This window comes from Brachyhypopomus gauderio, chromosome 5, assembly GCF_052324685.1.
Source record: "Brachyhypopomus gauderio isolate BG-103 chromosome 5, BGAUD_0.2, whole genome shotgun sequence".
Taxonomy (NCBI): Eukaryota; Metazoa; Chordata; class Actinopteri; order Gymnotiformes; family Hypopomidae; genus Brachyhypopomus; species Brachyhypopomus gauderio.
Genome location: NC_135215.1, coordinates 11,518,084 through 11,538,179, shown reverse-complemented (window position 1 = coordinate 11,538,179; position 20,096 = coordinate 11,518,084). Strand labels below are relative to the sequence as shown.

Genomic DNA, 20,096 nt, shown 5'->3' with positions numbered 1-20,096 from the left:
CCAAGTCAAATTTAAATAGATGGATGTGGTTTATTAGTATTTTCTTAGCCACATATGCATTACTGGCCTCACATCGTTAAAGCAGCTGTGCTAAGTGCAGTGGTAAAACACAAACAAATTAAAGCAGCACCATGAGTTGGGAATAAGACAGAGGCACATGTGTGCGGCAGCACCCAGACAAAAGATGGACCAGAATAATGCACTGCTTTACTGCTTTAAACCACAGCATATATGTGCCCCGGACATTAGGAGGGAAAACCGAGCGTGCACAAAATTGAAAAACAAAATAACATTTTTGCCTTTGACGTGTCAGGTAAAAGAATAGTGAAGCAATGGCAGAGATAGTTATGATTCATTATGAATCTCCCATTTAATCGTTTGTGGAATAATATCATAGAAAATGCCACTTCGAAAACTGTTGGTAATCACATTCCTCTGTGGTCATAGCCGTGTGGGACATCTGGAGCAGCTACGTGTTTCTAACATGACCTTGATTTAGGCCGAACGATCTGTGACTGTAAGATTCCCGATACACTGAGCTCCTGTTTTCCTCCAACCATGAGGCAACAAAGATATGGAGCTACCAAGAAGTACTTTTCCACTTTTCCACTGTCAGGAAAAACACCAAAATGTCCAATATAGACATTTGTATATCATAGCAAAAGTAAAACATACGGTTTGGCATTAGTTGATTTATGCAGATGTTAGTGTCACATATCCAGATGCACCGTATGTGCTGTTGTGTTTAAGGGTGCGTGAGTGGGAACACATACCATCCCAGCACATTAATCATACCATCCCAGCTCAGTAATCTTGGGTCAGTAATCTTGCTCAGCCCACCTAATCAAGGACACAATGCGTTCTGTGTAACAAGCATGCAAAAGTTATTAGGCAGTTACTCTGTGTTATAGAATGCAGAAATAATTGCAGACCGCAGTGTTGTACTAGAATGGAGAGGTCAGATGAACTCGTTTTTGGTGAGGATATGTATCTGGCACTGTGGCTTCATGCTCCGTGTGATAATCTTACAGGCTTCTGCTGCATTCAGTAATTAAGCCTCAGCATTTGAGTGTATTCGAACACTGATTCAGCACGTGAAGGGCTTAGCAGTTGGCAGTTGGGATGAGTCAGGTGTGCTGGAGTAGGGAAGGGAGCAGACTGGGCCAGGCTTTGGAGATCCATGGGAACCAGTGACCCAACATACGGTGGCAATCCGTTTCCTGACACGTCGTCTCGTGGTGGACACGTCAAATCCTCTCCATGTGCCAGGAGGTGGTGTCCTTAAGCCCCGGGGAAGTGAGAGGAGCTCCAGAAGGCAGTTGGGGATTAGAAGCTCAGGATCTCCGCGGGCTTGGTTGCACCAGGATCATCCTTCCATTCCTCACACCTCCCCTGTCCATGCCCAGTCCGAACCCTCGCTCCAGAGTGGCACATACACATGGACATTTACTCCACCTCCCCGTCCTCTCACACACACACACACACACACACACACACACACACACACACACACACACACACACACACGAGCACGCGAGTGTGTGCATGCAACAAGACTCATCTATATTTATATGCATCCACGTCTACCCTAGAGCACTCAGCTGTGCTGCCATTCCAAATGCAGTACGGTCTTGTTTATCAAGCCCCCAACAGCTGTTCATGACAGCAACTGCTAACAGACAAATCAGGAGGGAGGAGGGGGGATATGGGTGGACGGGAGAGGTACAGAGAGAAGGACAATACCCTAAAATCAAGTGGAATATCAAGTGACTCCGCGGGACGGCATGTTGAAATCAGACTGGAGCACATCTTAATAGAGCACATCTGACTGAACCATTCAGACTCCTTAATGAATATGTCTGGAGACATTCCCTGTGTACTGTATATAAGTGTACATTAAGAAACGCAGCAAACCTAACATTAGCTTAAAGGGTCAAACCCAGACGTATGTGCATGGTATAGTCTCCAGGTAGAGACAAGACCAGATGTGTCATGGCTCTGCTGAGTCTTGGGTGTGGGCGTCCCTTTGTCTGTCCTCACTGCCGGCGTGTTTCGCCACACATTAAAGAGCATGTTCCCATAACAAGATGTGACAAGCACACCACACCTCAGGTCACACGTCCCAGCGGACGGGGCTGCCACGGAAACAGGAGCCAGGAGCTCACAGAATCGGTGGGGGTGGTAGAGAATATCATGTGCACGTCAGGGGAGTAGTGCAGATGTGACCCCCCCAACCCACCTGATCTGGAACCCTGGAGCCAAATTCAGTCATCACGGGAGACGTGAGAGGCAGACGTCGTCTGCCCTGAGCTGGGGAGGGGTCACGTGCACTACACCACCTGGACCCTGCTGCACTATGACTTCATTGTGCGCTCTGACAGACATACAGGCAGAATACATTGGCCAGCTGAGACATTCAAACTCAAATAATATATGCCAGTGGGCTGCCAGAGAATTCCTTCACATGCATCATTTCACAGACCACACAGACAGCTTGCTATGAGCCCCTATAAGCCTTTTGATAAACAATTTATTTAAAGTCCTAAAAACCAGTGGGACACAGAGCAAGTACACAGCCCCTAATGCTAAATATTTCTTGTCATCAATGTCTGCTTATTACAATGTTTGCTTATTTTATAATATGAACAATAGAATAAAGGAGAATACAATAAGTAAATACCCCTGTGGTTACCACCACCCAGAATACATATCCAGATGACTAATATCACCATTCAACCACTGTCTCAGTAGACACTGAACAAGTCATGTGTGTGAGGTTGACACTGTGCTTCTTCTTAGCTGCAATAAAGCTTGTGTGTATGAAGGAGACAGAAAGAGTGAGAGAGGAAGGGAGGGAGGAAGGGAGGGAGGGAGACATGTCCAGGCATGTCTATCCCATGTCTGTCAAAGCTGCGCATACTACAAACGCTTCAGAATGGCAGTAATTACTGGCCAAACATCCGCATGAGGAACCCGGCTAACCCGGACACACCTCAGACTGCCTTCAGCGGCTTCACCACCTCCTGAGAGAGAGAGAGAGAGAGGGGGAGAGAGAGAGAGAGAGAGAGAGAGAGAGAGGGGGAGAGAGAGAGAGAGAGGGAGAGAGAGAGAGAGACGCCTCCTTCTGAAAGATAGAAGGGATTTAACCTCAGTCACTTCAAAGAGCTCATCTAGCAGCCGGTCATTTTCTCTTTTGAGAAGTTCAAATTAAATACTGTTAATTTTGTGTGTGGACAAGTCTTCCTCTGAATCTTAAGCCACAAGTGTGTGGTGACAAGTAACAAGAAATGTGGTCTCACTTACAGCAAGTTTTAATATATGTAACAGTGTGAAAGCAAACGATGACATTTAATACCACTATTAAATGTCAGAAATAAAACTGAATCAAACATAAATAAATAAATAAAGTCCAATGGTTTGGTAGGACAGCAGAGTTCCATTTGTCATAGTCTCTTTCTATTTTTCATATTTTTTCAGTTGTAATAAAAAAAATTGAGGTACTGTCCTTTTCAAACAATGGCAGATCACATAGCGACAAATCATTCAAAACATTCCCACCATTCCCTGATCCACAATGGTCCAATGGCGCTGGGGAACCGTGTTCAGGCCTAGAGGCTGCAGACGTACGGCGCAGAGTTTCCACCGGACGCCAACGCTGTGGAGAGCGTGGCGGCACAGAGCAGCGGAGCACAGCACACACCCATGACCCCGTGACCCCTTGACCACAACCCCAGGGTGTGACATCATCCAAACGCCCACTCCCTGGCTTCTGTTCTGTGGGCCCGTGCTACCCTAGCGCATGTCTCACAGCTTTCAAACGCTGTACTTTCAAAGGGCGATGGCTGTGTTGCCCTGGACCCAGAAGGACATACACGGCCTGTGGGTGGGAGGAATGCTTTTGTGTGAGGTCCAGCGCACATGCGGCTTAATTTGGTCCTGCGGTTCCAGAGCACTTCCGGCTTCGTCCCCCGCAAGCGATGCAGCACAAAGCTCCACTGTGCGCCCACTTTCAGACACGCACTCTGGAGGCCTGGGCTCAGGGCCACGGAGCAGGAGCAGCATTGGGGTGGGGGGGGTGTGGAAACAGCACGTGGACCCGCGCCGAACAGAGAGCGCTGTGTGAGCAGCCGGCGGGGTTCTGCCCCTGGGGATGTACGCGATAGGAGCGAACGCAGAGCTAAGCAGAGGTCACGGACGCACAGGTAAGCAGAGGTCAGGTATCAGAACGGAGGGAAATCCAGAATGAAAGGACAGACATATCTATAGCTACACAACTGCAGGGGGAAATGATCATAGAAAACAATGCAGTCCAAGAGTCCTGGACTAAGTTGCATTAATGTGCTGTTGACACTTTTAAAACGTAAATTGATTCATAATCACCATAAGCCAGATCATATTTCACTTCAGCTCCAGGGAAATTTGGAACTGACACTAAAACCAAAATGTTGCCTAGTACGTCAAAACACCGCAACATTCCTGGAGATCAAGGAGACTCGATAAATCCCTTTATTTCATTCTGTGAAGTATATGAAGTGACAGTAAGCGTGAAAAGGTAATGTATGTGTGTCCTGAAAGGTCATGTATGAAACGTTAAGCAGATAAAACAAAAATAGTCTCACTCAGATGAATTCCCAAGATTGACTTATAGGTGACTAAAAAAAATGTGTAGGCATGAGGGATTAAAAAAAACAAACAAACCAAAACAAACACAAGGAAGCAATTACATGCAAGTACTCATCCTATTGCCTAATCTGGGCACACCTGTGGCTGATGGAGAACTGAAAGAGGAGTCCGGTGCCCCAACCTGCCCTGCCTGAAAGCAGCCACACCCCCACACTTCTCTCTCCGTCTCCAAGGCTACGTACAGCTCCCCAAGGGGACGGCTCAAAGGCCCGCCTCTTTGGCTCCAGGTGGGAGGGCATGGAGAGGAAGACACAGATGCACAGGTGCGCGTGCACACACACACACACACACACAAAGCTGAAGTTATTCATATGCCCGGTATTAATATATTTATCCTTTTGTCATCTCCGACTCTATACCTTTCTGTTAAGCTTGATCTGTGTGTTATTGTTTATTATGGTGGGTGTTTAGGTCTGTGTCTGAATGTCTCTGTAATCCTCACTTCATGCCACGGTAGGATGTCGATGGCAGAACACACCAAGGTCAGAGGTGAGAACATTCCATGGATTGAGGCCTCTGCCATTACTGAGCTCTTGCACCATGTATCCCAGATCCACCCCCCCCCCTGTGTGAGCAGGCTGATGCAACTGATGCTTGAACACTGACCTGAAAACACTCAGTACTGTGCTCATCTCACCAAATGGCTAAGAGGTGTTAACTGGCTGTAGGAGGCTCAGTGCAATGCTGTATGCTGCCTGTTCTTCGCTCGGCCATGTGCACACCAGGGGATTCTCATTTACTTGGTCACTCAAATGTAAATGTGCCATATTTTGTCAATTGTGATTTTTCACCGCAATCGAAATTTGTCCTCCGCTTTTTTTTTTTGTCCTCCCATCTGTGCAGTTAGAACACACACACACACACACACACACACACACACACACTAGTGATTACTAGGGGGCTGTGGATCACACGTGCCCAGAGCGGTGGCCAGCCCTAGCCCGGCGTCTGGGGAGCAGTTGGGGTTAGGTGCCTTGCTCAAGGGCACCTCAGTCATGGCCTCAGGTCTGGGAATTGAACCCACAACCCTCCGGTCACAAGACCAGTTCCCTAACCGCCAGGCCATGACTTCCCACACATATACCCATACATACTGAGGGTACGCTTCTGTAATTCAGTACCACCATCACGCCAGTCCTCACACATGGTTAACCAAGGTACTACAAACTTGCCCTGATAGAATTTGCCATCCAAGTCCAAATTAGGTAACCTGTTATTATATAGTGATCGCTGCTTCCACCTGAACTCATCCCCATACCGCCACCTTGTGGTGATGAAGAAAAACATGCAGACTGTATCACAGAAAAAGATGGAACCACACGGACTCAAAATGTAAAAGTTTACTGTAGTGCTGCAGTATGCAATAAGTATTGACATAACCAGTGAGCCACTTGTTTCATTTCCTATTTAGATTTTTTTTGACTGGGTGCAGTAAAAAAAAAACAAAAAAAATAAAAATAAAAAACCAAAAAAACAAAAGCAAAAATAAAACACACACAAAAAAAAAAAAAAAAAAAAAAACAAACACAAGAGCATTCACAATCAACTGATTTATCCACACACTTAAGCTAACCAAGCACACTAATCTCACATCAGCTAGAATGGACCATGAGTGTGCTCAAACTGGGCTCACAGCACCACCAGGACTGAGGTGGAGCTGAAGGTGGAGGCAGGACTGAGAGCAGCGTGTGAACCTTGTGCACTCGTCTTTGTTCTCCAGCCTCTGCAGAAGAATGACGACCGTATTGCTCCCAGAAAACCTGAATGAGTCTAATGCATCATTTTAAAATAGCGTGATTTTTAAAAAAGACAAGAAAAAAAAAATCTAATAAATACATTCTCAATTTCATTTGAAATGGCATGTTGTTCCAAACAAATATATACATATTTGATAACAGAACCTTCCTTATATTTCTATTCACAAAACTTCATTTGAAATTCAAGGCCTTCAGGCGTAGCCACTAAGGTGGTGGGGGTGTGGCTGTGTGTGTGCGCTGGAGGGTCATGATGCTATGGGACGTCCTTCGTCCACCACCACGCCAGCTGCTTTACTAACCGAGCGCAGCCGCGTGTGTGTGTGTGTAGGGCACACAACCAAGCACACGAACAGATGTACTTCTAACCAAGCACATGAACAGATGTACTTCTAACCACGGCAGAATACTGTTTTGGTAAAACCATTTAAGGTGTGTTCTGGTGGATCAAACGTGGAGACAGAAGCACGAGACATTGCACTGGTGGGTGTGTTTCCAAGGGTTATTCTTCCATTCTCTCTCTTCTATTTGGCATAAGCATTAAGGCCCAATATCTTAAGAGGGAGGGGGCGGAGGCACAAAAGCATTCTCACCATCACACACACACACACACACACACACACACACACACACACACACACACACACACACACACAATAGCTGCCCATAGGGCCCGAAGGTGACCAAAAAACACATGAACAGTATTGCAAAGAAGTATAAAACACACACAAACACACACACACACACACATTAGCAAGAGTGACAGGGTAACATTTACACATCACTCTAATTATTTCATCGTTTAAAAAAAGGGGAAAAAAAAAGAGAGTCTGTTTCTCTTTCTGGTTTCGAAGTGCTTGGTGCCTGGTGACATAGCTACGGTCAGTGGGGCATTCAGGAGCTGTGTGGTGGCGGTAGTTTGGTTGTGTTTATTGCTACGCAACAGTTGCTATGTGTCGGTCTCTAAGCAACTAGGCGTTGACCTCTCAGGTGAAGACATAGTTGATGAGAAGTTGGAAAAGCAGGAGGACACAGAGGATGAGGCAGTGGCGGCCACTCAGACTCACACCCTGCCCTGCACGCCGAGACAACTGTCCGCTCAACACACTCAGGTTCCTGAACGCACCGGGAGAGAGGGAGGGAGGGAGGGAGGGAGGACACAAACGTGCACACGGTCAGTTTGAAACAAAACCTATTTTTGTACTTGTAGGAGTTTCAGAATAAAAAGAAGAGTTTGCACTACAACAGTAACATTACAGAGAAGCAACTGTAATACTCACTTCTGAATGTCTTGCTGTGATTTCTGTATGGCCGCTATGGAGGCCTCAATGAGAGCAAGGTCCTTCGTCTCCTTATTACACCTGGCACACTGGCTCATGAACCCTAAAAACACACCACGGTGAGGCATGGCGTCTACAGCCCTTACAGGACAGTGTGTTGCGGGCGGAGCGCGGGTGTGTGCGGGACCTTCGTTGTCGGACGACTCGTGTGTGGGCTCCGGAGTGCTGCTGCTGCTCTCGGTGTTCTGGCTGCAGCTGGATGGCTGGCTGCTTGACTTTCTGTGCTTCCCGTTTACCTGGGCCTACACACACACACACACACACACACACACACACACACACACACACACACACACACACACACACACACACACACACACACACACACACACACACACACACACAGGTGTGGAGTATTTATTTGAGCAAGGAAGTCTTTTTTTTTTGTTATATTTTTGTTTTTTTTTTTAAAGAAACTTTTGAATGTTGATCTGACCTTCTGCTGGCCAGCCCAAGCCTGGCTGTAGTTGAAGGCTCCATGTTGGCGGTGGGGTCTGACTTTGGTCTGGATGATTCCGTCTTTCTCAAACTGAACCAGGCAGGAGTCAGGATCCCATGGCTTAGTGCTGAGGGAGAACGGACATGGAGCACGTTAGTCCCGAACGCCGGGTACACCCACCTCAGAGCTTACATGTGTCTGCTAGCCCGGAGGGGTGTGGGCGTACTCTGCGTGTCTGTACTGCCACTCGCTGGTGTCCGTGTTAAGGGTGAAGAGGTGTGGACTCCAGGGCTTCTCTCCTCTCTCCCGTGCCTCCTGCCTCTGCTGCTCCTCTAAGACAAACTTCTCCTGCGTGGCTTTGTTCTGGTCCTTGGCCATAATAGCACTTGTCACGTTAGTCCACAGCCTGAAAGTGAGGAAGAACATGTTGTACTTTACAAGCTCATGAGGACCTTTTGAACAAAAAAAAGGTACTGGTAATCCATAAATCTCTTAATAGGCAACTTCCATTAAACACTTGGTATGTGGCTTACAACAGCTGACCGTGACAAGAAAGTCATTAAATCACGCTCACAGAAACAACAGCTGTTGTGCTGTGCTGTACTGTTGGGGGTTGTCTGGAGTTTACAGTACTACTAGCAAACTAGCAGTCGAGGCATTTGTCCGGGAACCCTGAACATACCTCTCAGACTCAAAAGGTCCCTGCTGGGTGAGCTGAACCACCTGCCTCTTCAGCCTCTGTCTGCGCACCTCAGCACTGGGGTTCCACAGCACCACCTGGTGGCCAGTCTTCTTCTCATGGAGAAGCACCTCCCCATCCTTCCAAAAAAAAAAAAAAAAAGGGATATGTTTTAGACATCTGGTGATGGTCATCTGGTCCAGCTAGGACTAGGACTGTTAATATTAATATTAATTAATTAATATTAACTCAACTTATTATACATTTCATTACTAAACCCCTCAAAAATAAACCTTTGAGTTACAGGAAGGGTGTTTTTATATTGCCAAAATCTATGATATAAGAGGTGTCACCTAGTATTACAAAATCTACTTCAAAATCTATTTAGGCACCACACAAGTGGTAGACAAAATCTATCAAGGACAAACCAACATAGTCTGTCCACTCCCAGAAAAAATAGGTCAGCAGATCTTAATCATTGGTGAAAGATCTGCAGTTTTAACTCATACCCAATGTCCGTCCACAGTGGCCAGCACATCCTCTCCCACACGGATCTTTCCGGAAACCTGGTTAACATTACACGAACTGCCCAGGAAAGGCTGACAGAGGGTGAAAGAGATCAGTGTTATACTTAGAACTGAAAGAAAAACACTTCAGCCTTTAGATCCAAGAAGGACAAGCGAAGAAACATCGGGCACCTTCAGTTTAAATTCAAGCTCAGCGCAGTACTTCGTTTTTTCACACTCTATGGTGATCTTTCCTCCCAGCTCCAGTGTCATGGTACCATACAGAATTCCTTAAAACCAAACAAAAAGAAATCAAAGTTTATTTCCGAACACCGTCTCCTTGACATTTGTACTGGTATGAATGTCGGTACCTTTGCAGTGAGCGTATGGCATTGTAATCACATACTCCTCATCACGGGTCAGAAACAACAGCCTTGCCTTCCCATCCAGTATTGCTGACAAAGAGTTGCCTAGACCAAATCAAACTGGTCATCAAACTGTGCTTACTTTTTAACATTTCAGTAATGTGGATGTAATGGCACAGAATCAGGAGTTGTGAGAAATATACCATAGAACTTGGACTTGGCCAGGATGCTGCCACTGATGCAGAAGCCATCTTTCTTATTGCTGATGTAGAAAGCAGAGACCGGGGGATGGTGGGAGACCTGCGCGTGAGGCGAACAGGAAGCAGGCTCAGAGCTCACACTCACAGGGCATGTCAGTGGAGAACAGGCACATTCTGCCTGCTGGGTGTAGCGGGCGTGGAGTAATGATCGGGAGGGGGAGGTCCTACCTGCTCTGCTATGTAAAAGGTGCAGCTGTCAGTCTGAGGGTGTAGCCAGCAGCAGCGGAACCTCTCCCCGAGGATGGGGTTGTACGGTTTCTTCAGGCCCTGGGGAACGCACACACACACACCCAGACCCACACAGGGCATTACCTTTCATGGCAGGTTCAGACTGCCGTGTCCTGCTTTTGTAGAGACTTCCTGCTGTGAATGTGAGCAACCAGAAGAACCGGTTCCCCTGCATAGAGCTAATGCCCCATTTCCATAGCACTTCCTTATTCTAATACTGTATCACACACAAATGCACATGCCTTATTTAAAGTAAATGCTGCAAACAGCAATCCTCTATTACAATTAGTGTCAAAACTGCAAAACACACCTCAGGGTTCCATCAAAGATGCTAACTAGACACAGTAGATGTCTCAAAGAGGGAAGGAGCAGGGAGATCTTGGGAAAGGAGCCTTGGAGGTTGAGAACTGACCTTGGGTTTCTTGTAAAACCCTGACAGGTACCAGCGCAAGACCTGCTTGATCCTGCAGTATGGACTTTCCTCCCTCACCGCCCTGGATACAAGAAAGACATGCTTTAAAACAACAGGCCATATTCAGGCCACTTTCTCTCATGAGACCGGCATGCCTGGACTGACTGGAAAGAACTACAAAGGCAAACAGAGAATTGCAAAATCAATCATGAACCACAAATACGGTTTACAAACACATTTAGAGTGAAAGTCATTGTGTCACGGCATGATTCGCTTCCCAGCACAGACTGGCACAGCAGAGAGGTGGGAGAGAGGAGGAATACAATGGCTCACTGGGAGAGCAGGTTGGCATGGTAGTAGTAGTCCGAGAGCTTGTCCAGGAAGGAGCGGGGCTCCAGGATGAACGTGGGCAGGACCACTTTGGACAGGTCCATGCCGGGACGCAGCTGCTTCAGGAGGGTCCAGATCAGGCCTTTGTTCTCATCAGACACTGTCTCCACCTGGGACGCCTCACCAGCCTGCAGGAACATCAGCGCGCCCATCACTGGCCTGGCCACAGGCTGCCTCAACTCCACCCACCATCACAGCGGGTGGAGGCAGAGCTGGTACTGCATCAGTGACCCGCATGGGTGGGTGCTGCCTGCAGATCTTTAAAATGCATCAAAAACTTACCAGCTCCAGGATATCAGTACAATTACAAGTGATTCAGTGATTAAGAATCTGGACGATTCTAAATATCTTATAGTGTTAGCAATAAAAAACGTAAACAAGAATCTTCAGCTTTCACCTCTCCCATCTCCTCCTCATCTTGTTCAACATAGGCAGTTGCCTGCAGACAAGGAGAAAGGTCGTCTGATTGGTCCATATCACTCTCTTCAGTTAATCTTCCCCCATTGTCATTGCCTGCGTTGTCCGAGTCCTCGTGGGCCTCTCTCTCAGATTTGTCAGAGTAGCCGTCGTTCTCCATATGATTGTTCTCTAGCATAGAGTCATTCAACCTAAGCGCACACACACACACACACACACACACACACACACACACACACACACACACACACACACACACACACGACATTATGACCATGGAATGAAACTAGTTCAGCTAATTATTTGAAACAATAGCCTATAACGTTCTTATCATGAACACATTTACTAATTTCCTGTGTGTGATATTTAGTCAGACATTGTAGTACATCACTTATATTAAATGTTAACTGCCATCTGTTCATGTTACGGTGGCCTTTGCAAGCCTGGTTTTTAAAAAGCTGCTATACACCAGATCCCTATGCTGTCATTATGTTCATAAACAACTTGTTCAGAAAGCCTTGTCAGCTTCGTTGCTAAAGCAACGACATTGTTCGTCATCTCCCTGAGCAACGTGAAAGTCATAGCCAGTGGTGACATCACCAGTCAGGTGTCTTGCAGAGCTAGGCATGTGCAGAACACAGCCAGCAACAGGCCAACACCGCTGCACATTACCCTCCATTAGCTTTCCTCAACCATCTGGTGATTATAGGACATTTCCAATACAGGGAAAAGCAGCAGAATACTAACAAGGATCTGCAGAGCGCTCATCTGGCCATTAGTATGATGCTTTCTCTCATGCTACTTCTAACACACACACGTACACATACACGTGTACACACAGACTGAGAGAGAAAGAGAGAGAGAGAGAGAGAGACAGACAGACAGAGCAAACGTGTGTGAGACAGAGAGAAAGACAGAAACAGCATAACTACAATGACAAGCAGGACAAATGTCCACCAGAATATCTATCTTGAATGCCAAACTTTGAGGCAAAACCAGCTTTGGAGCTAAATGGAACTACTTACCTCTGAGGTAAAGGCACACTAGACATGTCAAACATTTCTAAAAAGCTCTACTGTCTGATCACTGTCCACACACTTTCAGCTCTGTAATGAAGCACCCAAAAACGAAGACAGCTGCTTCCCGAAAGCCGCCTTTCCTGCTCTACAGCCTCATCTGCTAAATGTGTGTGTGTGTGTGTGTGCACGTGCAGTGTGTGCGTGTGTTTGTCGGATGATGGCTCTCTTGGGAAGGTATTAAGTTCATATTCTCCTCGTCTATTCCTGTTCCTCTGCTTGTCATGTGACACAGAAGGGTAAAGCGGATTGGCTGTGAGATGCAGAGTGACCACAGGACAATTGGGGAGGGGTGGCGAAAGAGGAGGAGCATAGGAGAGTTGCCAACTGGATGATGAGTGGTTTATGGCATACCATGATCAATCACACACACACACACACACACATTCAAAACACTGACATCATAATGATTAATTTTATTTGCTTTATCTGCCTTAGATGTGGAGCATCAGCTCTACCTGACTAAACTCAAACAGTGGTCTGGGCACTACTCTGTTACTGCCGTGTGCCTCAACAGACAGTGGTAGGTGTCCAGGACCAGAGGCACTCTGCTTCGGACCTCTTCATCCATCATGGCTCTGCTCTTGGCATCAGTGCAGCACATGCATGCTATGCATGTTTTTTTATTTTACAAATCCATGGTCCATGGTTTTATTTTATAAATTCCAACTCCGCCACCACAAAATCGCTCGGCGTCGATGATTATAGTAGAACGGATCTGCACAGCAACAACCAGAACTGAGAATCTTCAGTTTAATGTAACCTTTGTTCACACAAGCTACATCTACATGTCTCACTTTAAGGCAACGTGGAACCATTTCCAGCCAGACGTCTCGTTACTCTGATGAAAGTAAGGCAAATGTGAACAGATCTTTTGGTCAGAGTTTATTAGGACAGTTCCGTGACCCTGCCCAAGCACAGCCCAAGCACAGCCCACAGAACAATGGATCTGCTGAACCGTAGCTCACTCAGAGTCAATGTGAAGTCTACTCCTCTTCTTAAAATGCAAACTTCCCACAGAGAATCATTCAGTCTGTACTATATGTGTGTGTGTGTGTGTGTGTGTGTGTGTGTGTGTGTGTGTGTGTGTGTGTGTGTGTATGCATTGAACACTCACTGGAGCAGCTCCTGGTCGGTGAGGGCAGTGGACTGCAGGAGTTGGAGTATGTTGGAGGAGTCGGATGAGCTGCTCAGGTCTCCGTCTCTGCAGCTCTTTGCCGTGAGCTTGTAGAGGCTGGAGCAGCTGAGGGCCAGTTCCAGCGCGTCCATCCAGCAATGACCTGTGCACGCCAGACAGGAGGTCAGCGCCCACCTACGCCACAGCCATCACTCTCTCCAAGGACTCAGCAAGCCGACTTCAAACACGAGCTACGTCATCACTCCTCAAAACTAGCAATGAACTGCTACGCTCTCCTATAGGGCTACGTTTAACATGAATGCCTCAAGGGTTAAAGGTCAAACTAACAAAGAATGACACGGCATGGCACTTTTCAAGCAGAATCATTTCTCTTTTGATCATGGCGACCACGCGTCTCTTTGAGCACTAACACAACAAAGCAAACGTATGCAGGGTGAAACACCGCCACAAAGGAACTCACCATCAGACTCCGATGCAGCTCTAAAGATCAGGTAATTACTAGGAAGAGGCTGTGTGATGGAGCCAACTGTTTCTCCTTTAGGGCCCTGGGATTAATCAATCAACCAATTAATTAACTAATCTTCCCATTAGCACACCAATATAAGCAAACTATCAAATTTAATGAGGCATGCAAAGGCCATTTATTTTCATTTAATTTAACTGTGGTGGGCCAATGAACAGACTTGCTCTAAATTAAGGCCACCATGAAATTCATGCAGTGAATCGGGAAACAAAGTGATGGGTTCAAAGAATTAGCACACGATATTTCAGATAAACGGACAGAGCCAAGTCTAACCTTCATAGCCCAGATGGACTTCTCCAAGGGGTGGTACAGTTTGAAACAGAAGCCATCTTTCTTCGATGGACGTTCGATCAGCTTACAGGCGTTAAGCAGGACGGTCCCCACCCAGTGCTCAGAACTCTGGCCTTTGTAGATCAGGAGGACTCCTGGTTTCAGAGCACACCACAGCTTGGTCCAGCTTTTCAGAGTACCCCGGATCTGAAGGACAAATGCAGATACATCTGAATGTGTAAGCGTTTTGTCTCAAATTTGACATTTTGATACAACAACTATGAAAATGTACCTTTAACCAGTTAGACATTATGACCACGCTGGGGTCTTTAAGAGCACTGAACAACTCTTTGGTCGCCCTCTTTTTTTCCTGACGATAATTCTTTTTCTGTACCTGAAGACAAAGACGAAAATTGTACATAACAATTCATGAATGAATCAAATACATAAATCAATACATATTTTTAAAAATTAGAGTAGCTATGTATGTATGTATGTATTTATTCATTATGAAACCACAAGGTGGTGCCAGAGATGTATGCATGGTGCTCTGAAATATAGGCAACAGGCCTAAAGGGAACACCTGAAGTCTTATACTTTAGAATTCATACTCGCACATAAGCAAGATCAAATTCTGAGAGAGGGGCTATTTAGGAATGAGTTCACTCTACCTTCAGCGATTCCTTCCGTGCCAGCTTTTCAGTTGGCGAGGAACTCTCTTTTTCCAGACCTATGAACATCTTTGATTCGGACTAAACAAGAGGAAGAGAGACAGACAGACAGACAGAGAGCATATACAGACACAATAAGAGAAGAAGGTACACAGACAGAGATAGACAGATGGAGACAGACAGACAGCACAAATACAATGACAAGCAGGACAAATGTCCACTAGGAAATCTTCTCTTTGAAGCTTCATTGGAGCTTACCAATGAGGCAAAATCAGCGAATGAGAGAACATCAAAAATAAAATAAAAATGCACTAAAAACAACACTACTATCCACATGAATGTTTCCCTTTAATAATGCTGAGGACAAAACAAAAGGATTCTTCTACAGGCCAACATCATTCCAGTACTGCCACTTACCTCTACGTCTAGGCTCATCACCCTGTTCATTTCCCATGTTGGCCTGTAACTGAAGCCATCCTTCACCTACAGAGTTTTCCTTTCAGACTGGCCACAATAGCAGGCGTCTAAATCCAGCAGTTCCGCTCAGTGAGCTGCGGTTGTCAGAAAGTGAGACGAGGAGGAGGGCTGCCTCGCAAAATTAGCCCAAAATTAGCTTCATAACTAGAGGACGCTGGGAGCCGTGTCCAGAATAACAGCCTCGACGCTGTAGCCTAGTTTTACTCTGTACTTATCCATATGAGGTCTAAATTTATTATATTTTGGTTTAGTGTCCAACTGACCAACCCAAAATGACTTCTGAGCTAAAGAGGAGACAGGGCAGGTGGGGATTTGGGGAGGTGAGTTGGGGGGCAGAGGGGTATACTGTTTGCTCTGGCAAATCCAGCAATTAAGCCCAACTGTCAAGACAAAAAAGACTACACTATTATAAGTGACCACTGTCCTTAAAAGCAGCAACGAGGCCAACAGAGGCTGTTGGGGCATGTTCTCAACACCCAAAGTGATGGTGGTACGGTGGTGAGGAGTGGCGGTGACTCACGGAGCTGCTGGGCGACTGGGCGGGGCTCACCTCATCCCTCTGCCCGGACACACCATTCCTCTCTAACTCGCTCCCTGTGGAACACGGGCACACACGTACACACATGCACCCGCCCACACGCGCAAACACATCCGCTTCATGTATCCACCAGAGGAGCGCAGAATCACGAGGAATCACGTTACATGTGTGTAAAGAGGGTTATGTATACAGCTGATATTTACTCAGATCTGCTCTACTGAGCCAGTTCTAACATCCCCAGGTATTAACTACAACACCTCTACGACGTGGCTGCTGGGCCCAGGCAGGGGAAGCCTGGCTCCGCTGCGCTTTGGCCCGTGTGTGGCGCTGGCCGGCTGGGCTGAAGCCGGCGGTGGTGGGTACCTGGGTTGAGTGAGTACAGCTCATTGTCCCCTCCGTAGGACAGGTTACGGCTGAGCGCGCGCGGGTCAATCTTGGGTGGGGACGTGGCCGTGGGACAGAGAGAAAAACGCCGACGGAACAAGTTCTCCTCCTTCATCCCCACTGGCCAGTCTGGAAGGAGAGGGAGGGAGAGATAGAGGGAAGAGAGAGAGAGAGAGATTGAGATTTGCCATATCTTTCTAGAACTGTCATTTCACGGGATCCAATAAGACAGTGTTTTGTGTGTGGTCTGACACCATGTCTGCTTTTAGCTCTCCTGTACAGACCTATGCAAGCATCAGAGTACAACTGTCACTGTCAGTTCTATTGCAGAAACCAGATAATACTTAAAAAAGAAAGGCAGAGGCTCTTTGACCTTAGGCAAACCTATGCAGACCAACTGCTGTACATCAAGTAGAAATGATTTTGATCATTTGTTGCCTCTGTACCAAAAAGTACTGAACTACAAATTGATCAATGAATGAAATAGAATAATCGTGAGTAAGGGGGTGTAGACCTAACAACGTTCCCTAGCAGTTTTAGAACCGTCCAAAACAACTCGAGACAAGTTGTGCTTTTCATGATGGACAGTTGTCCAGTCATTCAGAAGGTATGCCAGGCTGAGCGAAAGACGAGGTACTGATTAGAGAACACACTTTTCTCCTGGTGCGCCATTCTCCCCGTCCCCCTTGTGTCCGGAGCACGATGGACACGAGTCGACGCTTCACATGCGTTTGGTGTACTTCCTCATGTCCTTGTGACATGTAACAGTGACTCTAATTGGCCAAGCAGGACGAGGCCCATAGTGCCCTTCACACGTTACGACAGCAGTCAAAGCGTTTATGAGCCCATTCGTGTGATACATGGAGCGGAGCATGAGTCAGGTTGTTCCATCATTTCTGCTCTTGGACGAGGGCTAAAAATAGCAGCGCTGCTGCAGTGACAGTGTGAGGAGGGCTGTGGGAGAATCCAAGTCGCTCAGGTGCAGTGTTACAAAACGCCTCTGTGTCTTTCTCTCTCCCGCCTCCCTCTCTGGCACTGCAGCTCTCGCTGCGCGCACGCCGAGTGGCAGCTCTCAGGACCAACTGCGGCTCAGCAACACACCAAAAGGGGCGGGTCCAAAAAGAGATTACAGGGATTCGATTGGCCCGGCATCTGGCTGGTCATCTGCTGAGAAGATTACATAGCTTTGCGCAGCGGGTGGCGGGGAGGAAAAAACACTCAGACCAGACTAAACATCAAGCGTGAAGAGAGAGGAAAATATATATATATATATATATATATATATATATATATATATATATATATATATATATATATATATATATATATATATATATATATATATATTTATATATATATATAGAAAAAGCCACATTACATAAAGAGGTTTTTCTGCTCAGGCTCTGCATGTGTCCAATGATGCAAGCTGCCCTAGATAATAGAGCCTAGTGTGTTTCATAAGCATATTTACTCATTGTGCCTCTTTCAGCAGTGTGCAAATAGCAAAATAGCAACATTAAAACAAGAAAGTAAATGCTCAGCTTGATCACTCCTGGCTAAAATTCTCCCAGGGCTTTTAGCCCAATCGTGGCCAACAAAATCAAGACGTTAAATGTGATTTTCCTAAAATCGTGCCTGTGTATTTCCTAGGCAAAGTTACCTTATTCAAATGTTTTGATACTCAGGCATAAAGTGCACCAAAGGCAAGTCAATGTGTAAAGGTCTTATTAACAAGCTCAGTCATAGATTAACACTGCTGCTCACATAATGGTCCAGCCTGGTCCATAATCCATTAGCATGCAGAGTATACCAGTATTCTTGTTGACAATCATTGGTCTTTAACCTTAACATTCCACTACACACACACGCATATGATATTTTTAGAAATAGGAGGGGGGGGGGGGGGGGGGGGGATTGCTACAGAAATGAAATGGACCAATGTGACCCAGTGGTGCCATACCATACTGGGCTGTCCCTGTGCTCATTACAGCAGACAACAAGTCCTCCTGCCTGAGATCTTGTTGAACAAATTATTATCTGTGGGACATGCCATCTTTAAATCAGTCACTTAAAAAAAAAAAAAAAAAAAAAACACGCTGAGACTGCACCATTAGCAAGGCCTATGTAGTTACCATGGTGCTGACTGTTGCTTGGACCCTAGGCAGGATCTCCTACTAGAGATCTACTACGGCAGAACCCAGGAGTATCTCACGATCTACTACAGCAGAACCCAGGAGTATCTCTCAGATCGGTCTGTACATCTAAATTTCCTGTTACCAGACAGCAGCAGACACCTGGATACATGCCAGCGTACAACAGCACTTAAGAGTCCACTACCGTTTTTGAAAGAGCAACTAAACAACTAACTCTGCAATCAAAAAATGAGTTTTAGGTCTCTCTACAAGACAAACAAAGACTACACAGGGAAAATGAATGAATACATTTTATTTATTTTTTTATTTCAGATCATCAGTAATCACTCAATCAATCCCTCATGTATGCTTTAACATAGTGTGATGTCACCCCAGTTTCTGCACTCAGGCATCTGCAATCTCTCTTATAGCAAAGTGCACTGCAGTGATGCCCCCCTCCCCACCCACCCACCCACCCACCCACCCACACACACACACACACACACACACACACACACACACACACACACACACACACACACACACACACACACACACACACACACTCCCTGTATCAGTCTGAACGAACACCAAGTGGAAATTCACATTGAGGCCAAGGTCAGTTAAAGAGTCAGTTAAAGAATCATGAACGGTTATGAGTTATGAAGAGTGACCTTGAAATGACACCAGAAACATAACGCAACAGCACAAAAAAACCAACCAAGACTTGAAATATACCAAGTCCAAATACGATTTTTAGGATACACACAATTTTAATATACATTTTCAGTTTCCTAAGTAATTCATAAATTCAGAAATAAACTACATTATAAGGTTTTCTATATTTGTCTATTAATTGCCGTCACAGGAGACCACTCTTGGTCTTTGGAATTTGGAGTGTCTTATACAGGGCAAGTCAAATATTGTAGCTTCCTGTTGAGCACTCTCTTTGCCAATGACACAGCCCACCAACACTATGTTCTTGTATCAGAAACATTTTGAACATAGTTGTAACCGGGCTGAGGTATATGGCAATGGTAATTATGCCCATCTGCATCTCTGACCTGCATCTTTGAAAGGTTCGGTGGAAATAGGAGTGTGTGTGTGTGTGTGTGTGTGTGTGTGTGTATTTGTGAAGGCCTGCCCAACCCATATTTACACTCAATGTGCACAGCCACTACTGAGTAAACATGGCCTAATTCTGAAAGACCTGAGCAGGACAAAATAGACCGGTTTGAAAATGAACACCTGGAAGCATTAGGGCAGCCTGATTATCAGCACTAACAACTAACGCTTATAACCTAGTTGTTATGGTATTAAACTACTTTAAATGTCACAGGCAAGCCAAACAAATACTCAAACCAGCTGCTGCTCAAGGGGCAAAAAAAAAAAAAAAAACCCACCACCACCCTGG

The 20,096-nt window shown here is 46.0% G+C and overlaps 1 protein-coding gene across 3 annotated transcripts in view; it reads right to left on the bottom strand.

Annotated features, from left to right (window-relative positions):
* Positions 1 to 6,008: 6,008 nt before the first annotated feature.
* osbpl5 (oxysterol binding protein-like 5) overlaps positions 6,009 to 20,096 on the bottom strand; it is a 30,899-nt gene continuing 16,811 nt past the window's right edge. For all 3 annotated transcript variants that reach the window (XM_077005676.1, XM_077005677.1, XM_077005678.1), the window contains 21 exons: positions 16,530 to 16,679; positions 16,149 to 16,222; positions 15,152 to 15,232; positions 14,773 to 14,874; positions 14,484 to 14,687; positions 14,148 to 14,232; positions 13,667 to 13,829; positions 11,454 to 11,664; positions 11,000 to 11,184; positions 10,667 to 10,748; positions 10,195 to 10,293; positions 9,970 to 10,066; positions 9,773 to 9,871; positions 9,594 to 9,691; positions 9,405 to 9,494; positions 8,899 to 9,035; positions 8,443 to 8,622; positions 8,214 to 8,343; positions 7,905 to 8,019; positions 7,718 to 7,820; positions 6,009 to 7,553 (listed from right to left, as the gene is read on the bottom strand). In XM_077005676.1, the coding sequence (XP_076861791.1) occupies positions 7,424 to 7,553; positions 7,718 to 7,820; positions 7,905 to 8,019; positions 8,214 to 8,343; positions 8,443 to 8,622; positions 8,899 to 9,035; positions 9,405 to 9,494; positions 9,594 to 9,691; positions 9,773 to 9,871; positions 9,970 to 10,066; positions 10,195 to 10,293; positions 10,667 to 10,748; positions 11,000 to 11,184; positions 11,454 to 11,664; positions 13,667 to 13,829; positions 14,148 to 14,232; positions 14,484 to 14,687; positions 14,773 to 14,874; positions 15,152 to 15,232; positions 16,149 to 16,222; positions 16,530 to 16,679 (2,615 nt within the window). In that variant the 3' untranslated portion in view covers positions 6,009 to 7,423. The remainder of the gene's footprint in view (positions 7,554 to 7,717; positions 7,821 to 7,904; positions 8,020 to 8,213; positions 8,344 to 8,442; positions 8,623 to 8,898; positions 9,036 to 9,404; positions 9,495 to 9,593; positions 9,692 to 9,772; positions 9,872 to 9,969; positions 10,067 to 10,194; positions 10,294 to 10,666; positions 10,749 to 10,999; positions 11,185 to 11,453; positions 11,665 to 13,666; positions 13,830 to 14,147; positions 14,233 to 14,483; positions 14,688 to 14,772; positions 14,875 to 15,151; positions 15,233 to 16,148; positions 16,223 to 16,529; positions 16,680 to 20,096) is intronic.